At 58.7% G+C, this 18,120-nt stretch overlaps 1 protein-coding gene across 1 annotated transcript; it reads right to left on the bottom strand.

Annotated features, from left to right (window-relative positions):
* Positions 1–940: 940 nt before the first annotated feature.
* Positions 941–17,303, bottom strand: MYO1F (myosin IF). Its single transcript, XM_027711525.2, has 28 exons — positions 17,222–17,303; positions 13,584–13,721; positions 11,752–11,841; positions 11,233–11,327; positions 10,603–10,690; positions 10,335–10,424; positions 9,704–9,835; positions 9,490–9,624; positions 9,283–9,415; positions 8,756–8,952; positions 8,583–8,663; positions 7,977–8,063; positions 7,740–7,826; positions 7,215–7,382; positions 7,042–7,127; positions 6,683–6,764; positions 6,472–6,578; positions 6,103–6,201; positions 5,208–5,352; positions 5,007–5,121; positions 4,197–4,366; positions 3,931–4,076; positions 3,468–3,614; positions 3,239–3,387; positions 2,884–2,967; positions 2,559–2,760; positions 1,991–2,154; positions 941–1,909 (listed from the first exon to the last, which is right to left on the bottom strand). The coding sequence occupies exons 1-28, from the start codon at positions 17,222–17,224 to the stop codon at positions 1,833–1,835; spliced, it is 3,297 nt and encodes a 1,098-aa protein (XP_027567326.1). The 5' UTR covers positions 17,225–17,303; the 3' UTR covers positions 941–1,832.
* Positions 17,304–18,120: the final 817 nt, after the last annotated feature.

Below are 18,120 nucleotides of genomic sequence, written 5' to 3'. Positions count from 1 at the left end.
AACCCTCAGAGCACTCTGAGCCCCTTGGGAAGCCCTGGACCCCTTGAAGCATCCCAAGGCACCCCAAGCCTTTTGGAGCCCCCCAAACCCCTCAGGGCACTTTGATCCCCCTTAGAGCATCCCAGGGCCCTCTAGGACACCCTTGGAACACCCTGGACTTCTGGGACACCCTGTCAGCTCCTGAGTGGCCCCCAAGAGCAACCCAAGCCCCTTGGGGCCTCCAGGACCCTCAGAACAACTGGAGCTCCTGAGAGACCCCAAAACTCCTGAGAGACCTGTGAGCCCCTCAGAGCCCCTGGAGCCCTCTGGAACATCCCAGTGAGTGCCTGAGCTGCTCCAACTCCTACCTGCCTGTAGGGCTGAGTGGGAACGTCCCAGTTGACAGCACCCACTGCTGGGGTGCTGCCCCCATTCCCCCCACTTCAGTCCCAAGGAAGGGCTGAAACGTGCAGGAAGGAGTTTCCTAAATCCCCAGTTTCCAAAGCCATTATTTTTCATTAAAATAAAAGCAAAGGCTCTGCCTGCTCCCACCCCCCCACCCCCCCCACCGAAGGAAAAAAAACTTTACAGTGCAAGGATCCTAAAAACCTGTGATTTGGAGGAAAAAATAATCCCAAGGACCACAGGGGTGGTAAAACCCCATACTGGGGCTGGGGGGCAAGAACCATTTTCAGTGTGGGGTCATGGAGAACTGCCTATCCCAGCGCATTCCTGCCCTCTGCCACCCCCACCCTGGGATCCCATCTGTGGGACAGCAGGTCTGTGCTGGGGCAGCGGGAAGCGGGAGGGAGGAAGAGGAGGGCTGGGATGTGAGGCTGAGGCAGGGCCATGTGGGATCAGGGCTGTCGTCACTTCCTCCGGAGGGGGGGAGAGGGAAGGGCGGGGAGGGCCGACAGGAGCCCTGACATGTCGGTCCCGTCCATCCCTTCCCCTGCTGCAAACCTCCTGGAACAGCCCTGGGTTGGAATCAGCCCCCATCCAACACCCTTCACACAGCCACAACTGTCCCACTGTCCTGGGGTTTGGGGTGGAGAGTGTTCCTGAATCCTCTCCTGGGAGTTCAGGATGTAGAGTGTCCCTGAATCCCAAGGATGGTGATTTCCACCCCACGCATCGACCCTGGCCCCCCATAGATGAGACTCCCACTCTGCAAACTGGGGGGGCCCAGCACTCTTCTGACCACCATCAGAAAAACGTGTCACAGCTCCATGGTCTTTGTCTAATTGATCCTTGGAGCTTTACCTGTGAGAAATCAGGGATTGCTGATGGTGCCTTGGTCCTGCTTTGCTACTGCCCTGGCAGCTCCCACTGGCTGTAAGTGATCCAGAGCCATGCCGCGATGTGGAGATGCCTGGGCTGAATTCCTGGGTGAGCTGGTTTCTGTATTCAACCTCTTCTGGAGGGTTTAATGTGGGTGGAATGGGGCTACCTCCTGTAAGTGTCTGTCCACATCAGAGTTCTTGTCATGGGGCCAGTGGGAGCCATGGCATGGCACTGGTGTGAAACACAACCCCCAAACCCAATTTCTGAGTCAGATCTGCCGAGTCTGACTATTTACCATAATTATTAACAACAATCCTATTTATATCCCATGATAGTTTCAGTCCCAGGGTATGAACAAGCAGCAAAGAACCTGTCCTTGCTGTGGGAATGCCACCAGCTAAAGTAGCTGTGGGATTCAGTGGTCGGCACCAGCACAGTGGGAAGCGCTTGCTCCATAATAAACATTGGTGGAGAACTACCATGGATCCACGTGGCACAGCCTCACAGAGGTGGGCTGGGAGGGTGGTGACCCCCTCCTCGCCTCCGGCCACATGGTTGCTGCGCCCAGCTCAGATCTTCTGCACGTAGTTCCCAGGGAAAAGCCCTTCCTTGCCGTGCAGGCGGCCTTTCCACCAGCCCGAGATATCTGGGAAAGGGGAGAACCAGCCAGGTCAGGGGTGGTGCTGCCACAGTGGGGAGAGAAGCTGGGCAAGACAGAGGTTGGTACCTTCCAGCAGGATGTCGATGATGTCCCCCACATTGAAGCTGAGCTCGTCCACGTCCTGCCCGACGTACTGGTAGAGCGCCCGGCACCGCGGCACCGCCTTGGGCTGGGCCTTGGGCCTCCGGGCTGGGGGTGGCCGCTGGCTCACACTGCGCCGGCGCTGCATCCTGAGGGGTGAGAGGAACGGGGTCCATACGGGGAGGGCAGGAGGGTGGGGGGTGTGCTGCTCCCTCCTTCCCACCCTGCTCTCCCACAGCCCTGGGATGCTCCGTGTCTATTAGGAGGTGGGTCCTCCTAGTGCAGGGACTGGGACAACTCGGCCAGGATGTTCTGCACCCTCCTTCCTATCCTGCTGCCCCACACCCATGGGATGCTCTATGCCTGCAGGGGGGTCTTCCAGTGCAGGGACTGGGAGAACTGGGATACACAAGAGCCTGGGAGATGTGTCCTGCCAGCGAAGGCAGGTTTCTCCAACTCGGTCTGCTCCTCAGAGGGGAAAGAGCATCTCCTGGTGCTAGTGGCAGTGGGAGGGGAGGATATGTCAGGGAGTGGGACATGGGACAGGACCTACCCAGCTACCCCCTGGTCAGGCACGTTGAGGAAATCCATGTTGTGCTCTGATGGGGGCCGTGTCCTGGGCTGGTGGCCAGTGTTCGGGGGGGGCAGTGCCGTGGCCGGTGGGCCCCGTGTCTGCTTCTGGGGCACTTTGTAGGTGTCCCTCTGTGGCCGCCCATCACCCTGTGGGAACTGGGGTGCCCCGTTCCTGCAAGCTCCTGGAAGATCCCATCCCAGGATGGTGCATTACGGGGGGTCCACGCTCAGCCTGCACCCCCTGGGAGTGCAGCACTGGCTGGATCCAGGCTGGGGTCTCCCCTCCCTGGCACCCCCCTCCTCACCTCTGGGTGCTGGTGGGGCGGTCCGGGAGGGTGCTGGCACCCTGCTGCCACCTCTGCTCTGTGTTGCCCCCTTCCTTGTGGGCTCTGGGGAGACACAAGCCCCCTGTTAGGTGACTGTCCTCAGAGCCAGCTGAGGGGGCTTCCCCCCCATTTATACCCAGCTGTCCTGTTCCCAAAGCTCCCTGTGCTGCCCTATCACCCCAGCAGAAGTGGGTCCCTCCTGGGTGAGACACAAACCCAGCAGGGTTGGGCACACACCGGCTCACCCCAATATTCCCAGGCCTCCAGCTGTGCCCTGCAGCCCCAGCGCTCCTGTGTGCCCCCCCTGCCACCCCCTGGGTGCCCTGGCACTCACTGGCATTCCTGGGGAGCCCATCCCCGATGCTGACCATAAGGGTTTTGCCTCCAGCTTTGAGGGCGGCGGTGTCGCCCTGTCCTCTGATGAAAGTGACGTTGCGGGTGCCACCACCACCCCAGCCCTCCTTCTTCACCCGAAACTGTAGTCTAGGGGAGAGAGAGGGCCATGAGACCACAGCGACAGGGCCCTGTCCTGCTTTGTCACCTCTCCTGGCCCCCATCCTTACGTATCCTTGAAGGAGAGGGGCAGCTTGGAACGGGTAAGCTCCTTAAAGCGTTTGCACAACAGGCTGATCAGCTCCGTCTTGAAGATGGACTCCAAGAAGTTGTCGGTGTCCTTCTCATGGAGGATGAAGAAGTCATCCTGCCTGGTGCTGGGGGAGCAACCCCAGTTTGCGGGGTGTCAGTAGGAGGCAAGGCTGGTGCCAGCTGGCACTGGGGGCCCTACTGGGCTTGGGTCCACCCCAAGGAAATTTAGAGGGTGGTTTGGCTGGAAAACTCCAAGACCTCCAAAGCCCCATCTGCAAAGCATCCTGTGGGGAGCCTCCTCCTCACAGCTCGATGATCTGGTACCTCCATGGACAAGGGGCTGGGGGCACCATGGACAAGGGGCTGGGGGACAGCAGGGGATGGGGAGGCCGGTGGAGGTTGAGGTGACCACCCATGTGGAGCCCAAGCTAAGGGACACACCTCAGCGAGACTCCGTTCACCGCCTGGAGCTCCACCTTCTTCTTGAGCACCTCCTTGATCTGCCCCTTCTCAGGGCCCTTCTTCACCTTCTCCCGCCCGATCAGGTAGAAGTACTTGGGGGTGAGGATGAAATCCCGCTTGATGGGCTGGGAAAGGGACAGGAGAGGGGGGTGAGGGGTGTTTGCTGGGGGGCACCTGCCCCACACACACATCCCACCCAAGGAAAGCCACCATGGCCGTCCCAAGCCACAGGTGTGTCCGTGTACCTTGAACCTCCGGTCGTATTTGGTGACGGAGTCGGCGAAGTCGATCCGCTCCCGCTTGGCCAGGAACTGGCGCAGCTCCGGCCGCTCCTCCATGCCCAGGTAATCGCCCACGAAATTCCTGTTGATGCTGTTCCTCCTCCGCTCCTTGAAGTTGTAGAGGATGCTGGCAGCTGTGAAAGAATCCCAAAGCAACTCTGGTCAGACAGGGCTCTGTGCTGGTGGCTCAGAGCCCTCCCAAACCAGCTGTGGGATCTGTCACACGGATCATGGCAGCAAGAAGTGGGGCTTGTTATATGCCATGGGAAGAATCCCAGCTGCTTGAGCCGGGCTGGCTTTGAAACCCATTCATTGCCTTCAAAAATCCTTGTGCTGTGGGAAGGAGGGATGGTAATAGCTGCTTTCTGGATTTTCCTCCTTGATTTTTCACTGCACGTTTGGGAAGGTGGGAAAACCCCTGTAGGGGGTTAGGCAGGGACCACTGGGCTTTCCCATCCCTCTGCCAACGCTGACTCCCAGCTACTCCTCTCCATCCTTGTGCAGGTAATAAAATGCAGAACGAGACAGCACAAGGATCTGCTTCTGGCTTACGGCCCCTCCCAGGGCTGGAAATGAGAGCAAGAAATCTGTGCCCTCCTTCAAGATGTGGGAAAAGACTCTGGACATCTCATGGTCTGGTTCCTCTTCACACCCCTCCTCATAAGTGCCATGATTAGGAGTCGGGATGCTACTCTAGTAGATGAGCTGTCCTAATGAAAAACACCCTAAAAGGGGTACTGGGGTGATGGTGTCCATGTCCTTGCCTGGCCTTACCCTCCTCTCTCATCTGCTCGTACTTCCTGATGGCGACGTGCCGGCGCCAGGCCTTCTGGATCACGCGGGCGAAGCCATCAAATTTCCTCTCCCGCATCTCCTCGAGCAGGAAGAGCTGGGAGGGACACAGGGTGCTGAGTGTGGCTGTCCAGGACACCCCACCGCAGTGTCCCTGGGGGTGCAGGGCTGGGGGGCACCCACCGACTCGGGGTTCTTGACGAACACTTTGCTCCGGCCCATCTGGTACTGGTCGGGGTCCATGTGGACGGAGCGCAGCAGGTGCTGCACCCCTTGGCGCTCGTCCCCGCGCCACGACGGCCACGTCTCGGGGGTGAGGATGGCGTAGCTGTGGGGAGAGACACTGAATCAGGGAATCATGGAACGGGCGGGGTTGGGTTGGAGGGATCTTAAAGATCATCTTGTCCCACCCCCTGCCATGGGCAGGGACACCTTCCACTGGCCCAGGTTGCTCCAAGCCCCGTCCAACCTGGCCTTGGACACTTCCAGGGATCCAGGGGCAGCCACAGCTTCTCTGGGCAACCTGTGCCAGGGCCTCAGCACCCTCACAGGGAGGAATTTCTTCCTAATGAAAAGCCATGACACAGCTGGACTGCGGGGATCTGCCATCCACCATCCCATAAAGAGAGGGACCCACTTCAGACAGGTGTGTACTGGTGCTGCCTGGCTGTGTCTTCATGATCCACAGCACTGGGAGGCCAACTTGGGGTACAAGAGAAGGATATCTGGGGCTCCCACCACCCCTGATACTTCACAGCAACATAAAGTGCTTTTCACAAGAGCAGGTAGGGGGAAAGGACAAGGGGGAAAGGATTCAAACTGAAAGAGAGAAGGTTTAGATGGGATCTTGGGAAGAAATTCTTTCCTGTGAGGGTGGGGAGACCCTGGCACAGGTTGCCCAGAGAAGCTGTGGCTGCCCCATCCCTGGAAGTGTCCAAGGCCAGGTTGGAGAGGGCTTGGAGCAACCTGGGCTAGTGGAAGGTGTCCCTGCCCATGGCAGGGGGTTGCATTAATTTATCCTAAATTTATAAAACAATTACTATCTAAATAATTAAATTAATTCCCCACGGTGACTCACCGTTGCAGGAATTTGTGGAAGAGCCGGCGGTAGGCGAATCCCGCCCGGCGCACCCGGATGTTCTCCTTCAGCCCCAGGTACTCGACTTGGTGCTTCACCCTGCGGAGCCAGGAGGGACAGTGTGGGATGGCAGGTCACGGTGGGACCTGCTGGGGCCCTTTGGCACCTGTTTGCATGGGGATGTACATGAGAGCTTCTTGGGGCTCAGATGGGTGATGCACCTAAAGGGGATGGAGTGCCTACACACACTCCTCGTTCTGCCCTGGATCTGTGGGCAGCTCAGAGGGACCAGTTTTTGGAGGAAAGCCAGTCCTGGCCACCTCTCCATGGCTGTGTCCCATTCCCTGGGCTCTGTGGGCTCCATGTTACCTGCTCTCCTCCCAGTCCCGGGGTTTCTTGGTCTCGTTGGGCTTGATGCAACGGATGTAGTGTGGGGTGCACTTCATTAGCGTGTTCACCAGGTCATTGGCCTGTTTCTGTTGCAAGGATTGACCTCTGGAGCATTAAGGATGTTGGTGGGAGCCCATCACCCTGCTGCTGACCCAGGGGCAGCCACTGTCCTGCAGCCCATGGGATGTACCTTGATTTTGGAGCCCGCCGTGGTTGGTCGTCCCTTTTTGTCAGAATCAAGTTTTTCTGGGAAAAGCATCCGGATGAAACCGCTGGAAGGGAGGTGACAGTCCCCAGGTGAGAGCTGCCAGGCTCCCCAGGCTCAGCAGGGTCAGTGCTGGTGGGCGAGCCCCCCTTTTCCCAGCCCTGCAGCCCTGGGATGTCACGTGGGGGCAGGTCACCTGGGGGGCCCGTGGGGCGATGCAGGAAGCTGAGCACCCCAAGCTGTGGTTCCCACAAAAGCAGGATCAGCCCTTATGATCTGGATGTTGAGGATGCTGCCCTGTGCCCCAGCCCTTTTGGGGTGTCCCCAGAACTGCCAGGACTCACAATTCACTGCTCTGCATGAGCTCAATGAGGTCGGTGAACAGCACATCCCGGTTGCGCTCGCAGAAGCCGTTCACGTCGTAGGACACCTGGGGACAGGAGGGGACCTCAGCCCCGCGCCCTGGTGGCCAGGTGAAGGGTGTGGGGTGCAGAGTGTGGGGTCTGGGGTGCTGTACCTTGCCTGCATAGTGGTGGATGATGAAGCCCGAGCTCCAGCTGTTGAAGTGCTCGTGAGTGCCCACGGCCACCTGCAGCTTCTGCAGCAGGGTCTGGTCCGCGCCCTCGCCCGTGGCATGCATGGTGGCACAGACGTCATCCAGGACACTCATGATCCCAGGAGGGTTCTGGCAGAAGGAGAGGGAAGCCATGGGTGTCCAAAGGTCCCAATCCTGCACCTGGCTGTGCTGGTCAAAGCTGTTTCATGCTGAACCTCAGCTTAGGTTAAGGATGCAGAAGAGTCAAGGTTCAAGTCCAGGCTGGAGCAACCTGGTCTAGTGGAGGGTGTCCCTGCCCACGGCAGGGGGTGGAATGAGATGGGCTTTAAAGTTCCTTCCAACCCAAACCATTCTGTGATTCTCTGCTCCCCATCAGGACTGGCTTCTGCCACCCATCCTTGACAGCACTCAGCCCACCCAGCCCCTGCTCCCTGGGTGCCTCTGCTCCCCGAGAAAGCCTCCCCTGGCAGAGGGGACCCCACTCACCAGCTTGTTCTCTATTAGGTCACACACCACCTTGTTGTTGAAATACTGGATCTGGGTCCACTTGATCCCCTCCTGCACATATTCCTCCTGGGGAAGCACAGGGAGAGCTGTGTGGGCTCCTGAGCCTGTGGGATACACTGCAGCCCTCCTGCTCCAGCTGTGCCAGGGAGGAGGGAGGGTGCAGGAATTGGGATGCTGGCACAGCCCTGCTGCCCCTCAGCCCAACACCCCCTGTACCTGCTCTGCCTTCAGAGTCAGCTCTATGAAGATCTGCTGCAGCTTCTCGTTCACAAAGTTAATGCAGAATTGCTCAAAGCCGTTTTTCTGCAAAGGTATAAAAGATGAAAGAGAAAGCAGGGCTGAGTTGTCTTCTGCCCTTCTGGTTTATTCCAGGGACCTCAACCAAGAGAGCCTTTGGGTGCTGCTCCAGGGACCCTTCTTGGGGTCTGACAGCCCCCTAATCCAGCTGCTCTCCTTGCTGCTGGAGCAAGGAAGGACATTCCCAGCTGGACTCCTACAGCAAAGCAACAACTTCCCTGTGAGGAGAAGAGGAGAGGCAGACATTGATTTCTGTGGTGACCAGTGACAGAACCCAAGGAAATGGCCTGAAGTTGTGTCAGTGAAGGTTTGGGTTGGATATTAGGAAAAGCTTCCTCCCCCAGCAGGTGGTCAGGCACTGAAACAGGCTCCCCAGGGCAGTGGTCATGCAAAGAGTTCAAGGAGAGTTTGGGTAATGCTCTCAGGGACAGGGTGGAATTGTTGGAATGTCCTGTGCAGGGCCAGGAGCTGGACTGATGATCCATGTGGGTCCCTTCCAATTCAGGTCATTCTGTGATCACACACCTGGAATATCTCGAAGCCGTAGATGTCCAGCACCCCAATGCTGTACTCCTCGTACGGCTTCTGCATGGCCCTGTTGATGGACTGTGGGAGAGGGGACAAGCCATCACCACAGGTGCAAGGCAGTGGGATTGGCTTACTCTGGAGCAGATGGTGATGCCCAGAGGACCACCCACCTCCACAAGGAAGTCAAAGACACGGGCGTAGAGCCCCTTGGCCAGGGCATCGCGGGTGTAGGCCGCCTGCTCCACGTTGAGGGTGACGGTGATGGACTCGGAGCGGCCGCCCCACTTGCTGTCCATCTTCCTGCTGGTCACCTTCTCGTTCAGGCGGTCCTGGTCGACCCCCAGCAGGTAGGCAGGGAAGGCCAGAGCTGGGCAGAGCAGGGAGGTGGTCAGGGCTGCCTGTACACCCACAGCCCTGGCTGGAACCCCCAGTCCCGTTCGAGTGCCAAGGACAGCAGTGAATGGGGACATGGGTGGGTCCTTCCTCTGCCAAATCGCAGCAAGTGACTCCTGCCATCCATCCCCTTGGTAATCAAACCCTGGTTGAGCCATTTGCTTGCTGCCTCAGTTTCTCCATCTCTAACGTGATGCTGCCTCCCTCCTCTGCCAGGGAATTTGTGACACAGTTTGCCCCTCATTTCCAGGGGTCTCTGTGACCATCACCACCCGCCCTCCCCTGGAGCTACTTGGCTACTCACAGTCCACGTTTTCCACCCGGGCGTAGTTCCCTTCTTCCCGAAAACTGATGTTTCCCAGGTGGAGGATCCCGGCCACGATCTGCAGCACCAGCTGCTGGTCCTCGCCCCGGATGCCGATGACCTGCATGGCATTCTGGGGAGGGCAGGGAGCCCATCAGCCCCCACCCAGCCGCGGAGGCTTTAGGGACCCCCTTCCCGGGCACTCACCATGGTCTCATGGAAGTCGCTGCGGTCATCCGTGCCCTCCACCTGGTAGGTGTCTGTCTGGTTCAGGTAATAGTAATAATCCGGGCTCATTATGCCCAGGTTCTGTCGTTGCTCTTGGGACGCCCCTTCGATGAGCTGCGAGGGAATGAGGAGCTGCAGTTACCTGGTCTTTGGCTCCCCCTCCCAGCCCGGCGGCTCCTGACCACCCCAGTACCTGGTAGTAGATGTGGAAATTCCTCTCGCACTCGTTCTGGCTCACTACCCGCGACTTCTCCAGCAGGAAGTTGGAGATCTTCCCCCCGTCGGGTTCTCCGCCCCGGCTGAACTGGATCTCGAAGTACTTCCCCTGCCCCGGCACAGATGCTGCTCAGAGCCACGGCCCTGCTGGGATTCCTCACTCCCCCGAGCCCCCTCACTCTCCTCTGTTTCCCTCCACGTGAGGAGCATTGCTGGGATGTGTATCCCTGCTCATGTGGAAACCTCTTCACTCTCTACAACTGCCTGGAGCCAGGTGGAGGTCAGTCTCTCCTCCCAGGTAATAAGCAACAGGACAACAGGACTAGAGGAAATAGCCTCAAATTGTCCCAGGGAAGGTTTAGGTTGGATATTAGGAAAAATTCCTTCACTGAAAGGGCGATCAGGCACAGGCATAGGCTGCCCAGGGCAGTGGTGGAGTCACTATCCCTGAAAGGATTTAAAAACTGTGTGGATGTGGCACCTGGGAACATGGTTTAGGGGTGGTCTTGGCAGTGCTGTGTTAATGGTTGGACTCGATGATCTTAAAGGTCTTTTTTAACCTAAATTTGTGATTCTGTGACCCTCTGCACTGCCCTGGCAACACTCACAAAGCGACTGGAGTTATTGTTCCGGACAGTTTTGGCATTTCCAAAGGCTTCCAGCAGCGGGTTGGACTGCAGGATGATGTCCTTCACGTGCTGGGGGCAGAGGAAGGACAGGTCTGAGCTGTGGGGGCCATCCAGCTGTGCCCCACGGCCTTGGGGTTGGGGACTTTGTATGTCCCCAGCCCAGAAGTGGCTGCTCTTTGGGGGGGTCGGGGGCTGGGGAGAGCTTGGGAGGTGAAGTGCCCCGTGGCAGGGGTGACCACAGACCTACCTGCACCTTGTCCCCACCCCCGGACACTTTGGAGATGTAGCCCATGATGTATTTTGCCGCTACCGTTTTGCCGGCCCCGCTTTCTCCGCTGTGCAAATGCCAAAGCAGAGGAGGCTGTGAGATGGTCCCACCAGAGTCACCTGCCCTGGGGGGCTTCAGGGGGTGATGCTTTAGCAGGACCAGAGGGTGACAGCGAGTTTTGGGGGCTGTGACCTTCCCCCTGGGGACGGGGCTGCCCAGGCGCTCTGGGGTGTAAGTGGGACCAGAGCATTGTTCGGTGAGATGTTGGATTTCTTGTTGCTGGGTTTTGGAGGGGAGGAGGGAGAGCTGGGAGCCTCAAGGGGAAGTCTCCGGCCTTGCCCCACATCCTGACCATTTCCCTTGCAACACTCCACCGGAAAGGTGCATTGCACAAGGCTCTGGCCCTGCCTGGGACCACCCAGTGGCCCAGGACATCGGGGTCCCTCCAGACACCACAATGTCCCCTAGGACACTTCAGACACTTCTTGCCATCACATGGTTGCTGTGTTTAACTGGGAAGTCCCTGGGTGTGGGGAGAAGGGGTGCTGGGGGCATGCTGTCCCAGAGCAGTGACACGGGGTCCCAGCTGTGCCCAGTGTCCCCCAGTACCTGATGATGACACACTGGTTCTCCCCGTCGATCAGCATGTTCCGGTACATGTTGTCAGTCAGGGCGTAGATATGGGGGGGATTTTCATACTGAGCCTAAACAGGGGACAGGGACAGTGATGCTGAGCACAGAGCAGCCACCAGCCCCCCACCCTGAGCCCCCGCCCCGAGCCCCCGCCCCAAATCCCCTTAACTTTCCCCATATGGGAATTAGTCCCTTCCCACAAACATGAGCTCATCAGCAGCACGTCTGAGGTTTTTTGACTCTCCCCTCCTCCCTGGGAAGCTCATCAGGCAGAGCCACTCGGGCTGGATTTTACCATGTTTGGGTTGCTTTGGTGTGGATTTATGAGCTGAATTTCCCAGGAATGTGGGTTTGCTGCTGAGCCTCGTTACTGACGTGCTGGGGAGCACTGCTGGGGAGCACTGACCCCTGCAGCAGCTGAAGGGCTGGGGAGGAGGGGGACCCTCAGGGGGCACCCCAGGGGTTTTGAACCCAAAGAGCCCGTGGCAGCCTCACCGCGCCCTGGTAGAGCTCGATCTCGCGGTCGGTGAAATACGGCATCTGCTTGAAAGGGTTCACGGAGATGAGCACAGGCCCAATGTAGGTCTGGGTGGCAGGTTAAGGTCTCTGTGTCCTTTCCCTTCCCACTGCCCAATCCCACCCTGGAGGCAGCATCAGAGCAATGGCAGGAAGGTAGTTTTGGGGTCCCTGCCACGCCCTGGAAGCTGCACCAGGAATGCCATGAGGGTTTTCCACTCGGAAGCTGCCATGACTTGGCTTTGCCCCCTCAGCCTGGAGGTGTCCCTGGTGGTGTGAGGGACACAGGGCACAGCAGGAGCATCCCCTCAGCTCCCTGGCCTGGCTGAGGATCCACTCCAAACGGGGCATCTCCAGCATCCCACAGTCTCCTGGAATTCACACTCTGCTCACACTCACTCTGCAGCGGGAGCCCATCCCTGTTTTCCAGTCAGGGAAACTGAGGCACTGAGAGGGAAGAAACTGTGGCTCCTGCCTTTCCCTGCTGCCACTCTGCTGCCTCAGCCCCTGCCTGCAGCATCGCCAGGTAACTCAGTGTGGGCAGGAGAATGGAAAATCAGGGAATTGCACCTGGAAACGGTGCAGCAGCAGGATTTGAATGAGCCCCCAGCACCATGGGGAGATGGAGGTTGGGGACAGAGTGGTGCCAGTGGGATTACTTTGAACCCTTGATGTCTTATTTTTGTCCCACCTGAGAGCAGGGCAGGGGGAGAGTGACCAAAGGGCAGGAAGAGAGGGGCTTTTCTGGGAAATGCAGAAGTGCAGGATGCTGAGTCATGGCTGGATGGAGCCCTGCAGACAGCAACACAAAAAAAAAGGAAGAAAGACGCTGCGTGGGGTATCCTTTTCCTCCAAAACAAAAAAAAAGGCCAACCTCAAAGCCAGCCCCTAAACACACGTGAAGTCCCGGGGCTGCAGGGGAGGAGGCTGTGTCACGGCTGGCCAGCACAGCATCGCCTTGTAAGGACAGAGCTGCATCTTCAGGGAAACCACATCCAGCGGCATGGGCAGGAGACAGCCAGCCCTGCTGTCAGCCCAGAGAGCCCCCACTCTGCCCCACTCTGCCCCCTGGGGCTCTGGGGCGTAGGGGAAGCTGGGATGGTGGTGCTGAGCCAGCCACGTCCCCAGGGAGGTGTGGGGTGAGCAAGGAAAGGCTTGAGGACACGTCCCCACCCACAGCACGGGCCTGAGAGCCACAGAGCCTCGTGCTTGGTGCTCTGAGTGTCAGCTCTGGGATGGGAGCAGGGACTGGGCTGGGGATGGCATGGGAGGGCAACACTGGGCAGGAAGGGAGCTTTGCCCCCTGTTCTGTTGAGGATGTCCCATGTGTCCTGACACTGGTGGGAGTGAGGGGTGGTACCTCCTCCCTGTGCCTGCAGGGATGCTCCTGCTCCACCCAGGGTTTGCCTGGGTTTGCAGCCACACTGTGGGCACTGGGGAGGGTGGTGACCACAACAGGGGACAATGATCACTCCTGCCACGAGGTCTGGCCCCCTTGTCACAGGCAGGTGGGTCTCAGGTGTACAGGAGCAGCAGGAGACAGCGGATGAGGGGCTTTGCTCAGGGCTTTGTGGCCACAAAGGAAGAACCAAAGTGGGTCCCAGGGCATGGCAGGATGGGGGTCTTGGTTGCTGTGTGCCAAGTGCAAGTCAGTTTGGGAATGGCAACATTCCTCCAGCTGATCCCACCAGTGTGAGGACAGGACACTCTGCAAGCACTGGGGCAGCCCCAGTTTGTCCCATGCCCTGGCAAAGCCTTGGAGCCCATCCCTGCTGCTCCCTGTCCCCATCCTGCTGCCCTGGGGAGGATACAAAGATGAAATCATCCATGAAACGCTTCTTGAGGTTCTCCACGATGGCCTCCTCATTGATCTTGGAGAGCAGCACCATGTCGTCCACACCGCTCTGCTTGACATTCTGGCTCTGCCAGTGGAAGCGCTCCTTGCTGCCCTGCAGGGACACAGGGAATGTGTCACAGGGGCCACCACTGCTGGGAGTGGAGCTCCAAAACTCCCCTGGAGTTGCTGGGAGCTGTGATTGGCCCCCAGCTCAGCTGTGGCTCCAAAATAGGTGCAATGAGGGGGTTTGGCCAAGCTGGGAGCTCCCAAAGCTCCAAATCCAGTGCACCAGGCCTCGCCCCACCCCTCTGGCTGCATCCCTCCCCACCACAGGTCTGGCACCGGACAAGGAGCAGACAGAGTGCTGAGACTGTGGGCACATCTGCACCATCACCCCTGCTCCTTGCAGAGCTTAATGAAGCTCTAAGGAAGCGGCTGATGCACAGGCTCTGCTTATGAGTCAAAGGGGCACCAGAATAACGCAGGGGAAGGGTGGTGGTGGCATCCTCTGCCCACCCACATCCTCTTCGTATCAGGGCAGAGGTGCCACTGTCGCCCATCACCATTTCCCCCTGCCCAGGGCGACACCAGCACCCTCTTTCCAGCTGTCCTCCAACTTGCCCAGCTCTGTTTCTGGGGCAGAGCAGGAAAACTGGGCTGTGGTTTAAGCCCTTGTGGGGTAAACCCAGCCCTGGGAGTGGGGGGGTGAGATTTCCCAGTGCAGAAATTCCCCTGAGGGCTCCCCTCACCCTCAATGCTGCAGGGGGAACATGCTGGGCACAGCTGTGGTGCCCGTGTGGCCCCTGGTGAGGTGCTGAAGGGGACACCCTGTCTGGCCCTGCCCGTGGCTCCTCTGGGCCTGTCCCTCGTGGTTCCTCTTTTACCCCCACTGCTCCATCACCGATTTCACTTCTCCTCCGTCGCCCCTGGCCTGTTACTCTTTCCATTTCCCTTTTCTCCTCTTCCCCTTTTGCTTCATTTTCCTGCTGCCTCTCAAGATTTCAGACCTCTGGACCCCAATATCTTTGGGGGCTCATCACCACCCAGCACCATCGGGATGGGGGACAGAGGGACCCTCATGGGACGTGGAGTTCCGCACCATCGTGCTGCTCCCCCTGTCCCCCTCCCTCCTTGCTGGGCTTTGCAACCCAAAAAGCACTCATGGCCCCCCAAACCCCAAATGCAACTCAAACCCCATGGCTGGTGAAGGGGCTTTTGGCTTTGGAGCTGGGTCAGCTCTGGGGGTCCAAGGGGTAATGGGGCTGCTCACACAGCCTGAAACCACTGGGGGAGCTTCTCCTCTTCCTCCTGTTTATTGTTTATGAGTCTTTTTCTTGCCTTCCCCTCCTGTTCCTGCCCTCCATCTTAATATCCCCTAGAAAATCCACCTGGAAAAATGCAGGTGGGCTCAGTCACCCATTTCAGCTCCCAGGGAGCTGCCAGTGACCCCAGGAGCTGCCCAGCTTCAACCAAAACCCTGTGCTTCAGGCAGAGAGGAGAGAGCCAGGAAAAGCCCATGGGGGACCAAACACCTCTGTTCTGTGTCCCCATCATCCCAAACCCTCTGGCACTGCTTCTGGCACTGCTTCTGGCACCAAATTAAGGCAAATATGAGCATTTCCTGCACTGAAAGCTCGGAGATTTTGATCTGACACCCAGAGCTTCTCCTTCAGTCACACGACTGCTCAGAGCTGTCAGTGGTGAGTGTGTGCCTTCACCACCTCCTCTTCCTCTGGGCCAGCTCAGGTGTTTTCCTGGCTCTCAGCTGCAAGGAAAACACCGGCTCACTTTCAATGAAGGGTTTGTCCTGGACATCTGCAAGGCTCTGGGTGTTTCCACCCTGTTTGTGGGATCATAGAGCCTGCCTGGCTTCCCTGAGCACGTTCCAAGGGGTTTGCAGGGCCGGGGCTCACTAAAATCTTGGGGGAGGATGAAGAGGAATTATGATCCCTCAAAACCACGGCATTGCCCAAGCTTGGTGCCCAGTGAGCCCCCAGGGGATGGGGCTGCAGGCAGCACCTTGTGGGAGTGGGGGCACAAAATTTGCTTTTAGAGGTTTAGGGCAGCAGTTCCTCAGTCCCCTCCTCTGTCCAGGTCCCCTCCTTTGCCCCAGGATGAAGTTAGGGATGAACTGGAGAGTAGAGGTCCCCAGGGAAGGGTGCCTGGACCAAACACCTCCAGGAAACCATTTCATCCTCATGCTAAGCAGGGAGAAGCTTTTGCCCATCCCTGACCTTCCAGCTGCCCTTTGCAGCCTCTGTGCCTGAGGGACTTTGCTCCAACAGTGATGCCATGCACAGCAGGTGACACGTGAGGAGCCCAGCAGCATCCCCAGGCATGTGGGATGGGGACTGTCAGCACTGGGGCTCTGGATGCCCCTGGAGCTCAGACAGGATCACTGAGGCAGGGAAGGGAGCAGCCTTGTAGCAGCACTTGCAAAACATCATGTTTTTCTTCAAAGCTGAGGCCTAAACCACCAAAAAAACCTGTAAGCCCCGAGCAGGGAGCGGATGCAGCCCAAGGTGGTTTGTCTTGAGACAGGGCAGGCCCAGAAGCAGCAACACCTTAAAAGCACCGGAAACCTCGAGAAGAGCAGCAGGGCTGTTACATCACTGTCACAGCCAGGCACAGGCAAGGGTTGGGATGGGGGCTGGAAGGGGTTGGGGGTTTGACTGTGCAGCCCCACGGCCCTTGGAGAAGGCACAAAACATCTCCAGGTGTTGGGTGGCGGTGGGGAGGGGACAGTGGCCGTGTCTCTGGGGGACAGCAGCTGAACAGCCTCTCAGAGGTGGCAGCCACGGCCGTGGGTGGGAGAAGCTTTGATTCCAGCCTGGCCACTGTCCCCTTCCTGTCTGGGTGGTGGTGGCTGGGAACAACATCCCCCCAAGAGCAGGCCATGGGCTGGAGGACACGGCTGTGACCCCACTGTGGAGACTCTCCCTCGATGTCTGAGCATCTCCCTAATTTTCAGAGCTTTCATCTTCCTCTTCTGCCTCCGGAGCAATTCCAGATGTGGCCACTGGCCTTCCAGCAGCCCCATGTGCTGCCTGCAGCCCCTGCTCCCTGCATCTGCCAAGGGGGCAAGGTCCAACCATGGGGGCAGACACCCAGAGGGTCCCTCCTGGCCTGGAGCACAGGGCTGGCACCCACCACCCCACGCTCTGCCCACCCCCCACTGACCTCATCAGCACCCCAAACCCAGAAGCTCTGGTGGGAAGTTGGGCTGGGAGGAACACAAGGTTCGCCCGTGGGTACCAGAGCAAAATCAAACACACTCTGTGTCAGCTCAGACTCATCCCCTGGTGGGCTCCATCCTGCTCTGGGGGACACCAACCCTGCGCCCAGCACTGGCACCCATCCCTGGCTGCTCCTCACCTCTGTGTCCTGACCCAGCTCTTCCCCCAGCCTGCTCCCTGTCCCCAAGCCTGGGAACACTGTCCCCTCTCCAGCAGGGACTCTGGCAGGCTCCTGGCACTTCCCAGGAAGCAGCACGGTGGGTGCAGGACAGGACAGGCCTGAGGCGGCCCTGAGGTGGCAGGAAGAGGGGGTGACATCCCCAGGGTGCCTAAGGGGGATGGGGGGGGGGGCCAGGAGGGCCCCTCTTGCACTCACCATGGTGTCCCTGTGTCCTGCCCCCGGGGGTGCTCGTGCTCCTGTCACCGAGGCTCTGGTGCCATCCCGGAGCACTTTGTGTTTCTGCTGCAACTAAAATTGCGACTAATTTTTTTTTTTCTCCTCCCACTTCCTCATTTCGTGAGGGTTTGCTGGGGGTGGGGAGGACAAGAGTGGCTCTGCTGCCATGGGACCTTGGGGTGGCCCTGTCCAACAGTGTCCCCACCTCTGCTGCTGGTTGTGGGGGCCACTCACCTGGGTGAACAGGTGGATGCTTGGTGCAGTCTGCCAGGGATGCTCAGGGCCTTCTTTTTCTTTCAGGTCTTTTAAATAAAAAAGGCCACACTTGAGGAGCAGAGATGACCCATTGCTGTGGCAGAAAGCCAAGGACTGAGACAGCTCTGACTGCCATGTCCCCTCTGTCCCCTGAAGGCACACCATCCCGAGATCACAGAATCGTGGAATGGTTTGAGTTGGAAGGGACCTTAAATCTGATCCCATCCCACCCCCTGCCATGGGGGGGACACCTTCCACTAGCCCAGGTTGTTCCAACCTGGCCTTGGACACTTCCAGGGATGGGGCAGCCACAGCTTCTCTGGGAATTCCATCCCAACCCCTCACCACCCTCACAGGGAAGAATTTCTTCCCAGTATCCCATCTATTCCTGCCCTCTGGCACTGGGAAGCCATTCCCCTTGTCCTGTCCCTCCATCCCTTGTCCCCAGTCCCTCTCCAGCTCTCCTGGAGCCCCTTTAGGCCCTGGAAGGGGCTCTCAGGTCTCCCTGGAGCCTTCTCTTCTCCAGGTGAACCCCCCCAGCTCTCCCAGCCTGGCTCCAGAGCAGAGGGGCTCCAGCCCTAGAGTAGCTCCGTGGCCTCCTCTGGACTCACTCCAGCAGCCCC

This window comes from Pipra filicauda, unplaced genomic scaffold (assembly GCF_003945595.2).
Source record: "Pipra filicauda isolate LSUMZ 115617 unplaced genomic scaffold, ASM394559v2 scaffold294_size920599_pilon, whole genome shotgun sequence".
In the NCBI taxonomy this organism is placed as follows: domain Eukaryota; kingdom Metazoa; phylum Chordata; class Aves; order Passeriformes; family Pipridae; genus Pipra; species Pipra filicauda.
Note: the sequence above shows the minus strand (reverse complement) of the source record. Positions and strands in the feature narration are given on the sequence as shown.

Coding starts and splice junctions, on each gene's coding strand:
- MYO1F (XM_027711525.2), bottom strand. Junction 7,383..7,739: donor ACCTAATAGAGAACAAGCTG/GTGAGTGGGGTC, acceptor TCCTTCTGCCAG/AACCCTCCTGGGATCATGAG. Junction 5,353..6,102: donor TTCCACAAATTCCTGCAACG/GTGAGTCACCGT, acceptor CTCTCCCCACAG/CTACGCCATCCTCACCCCCG.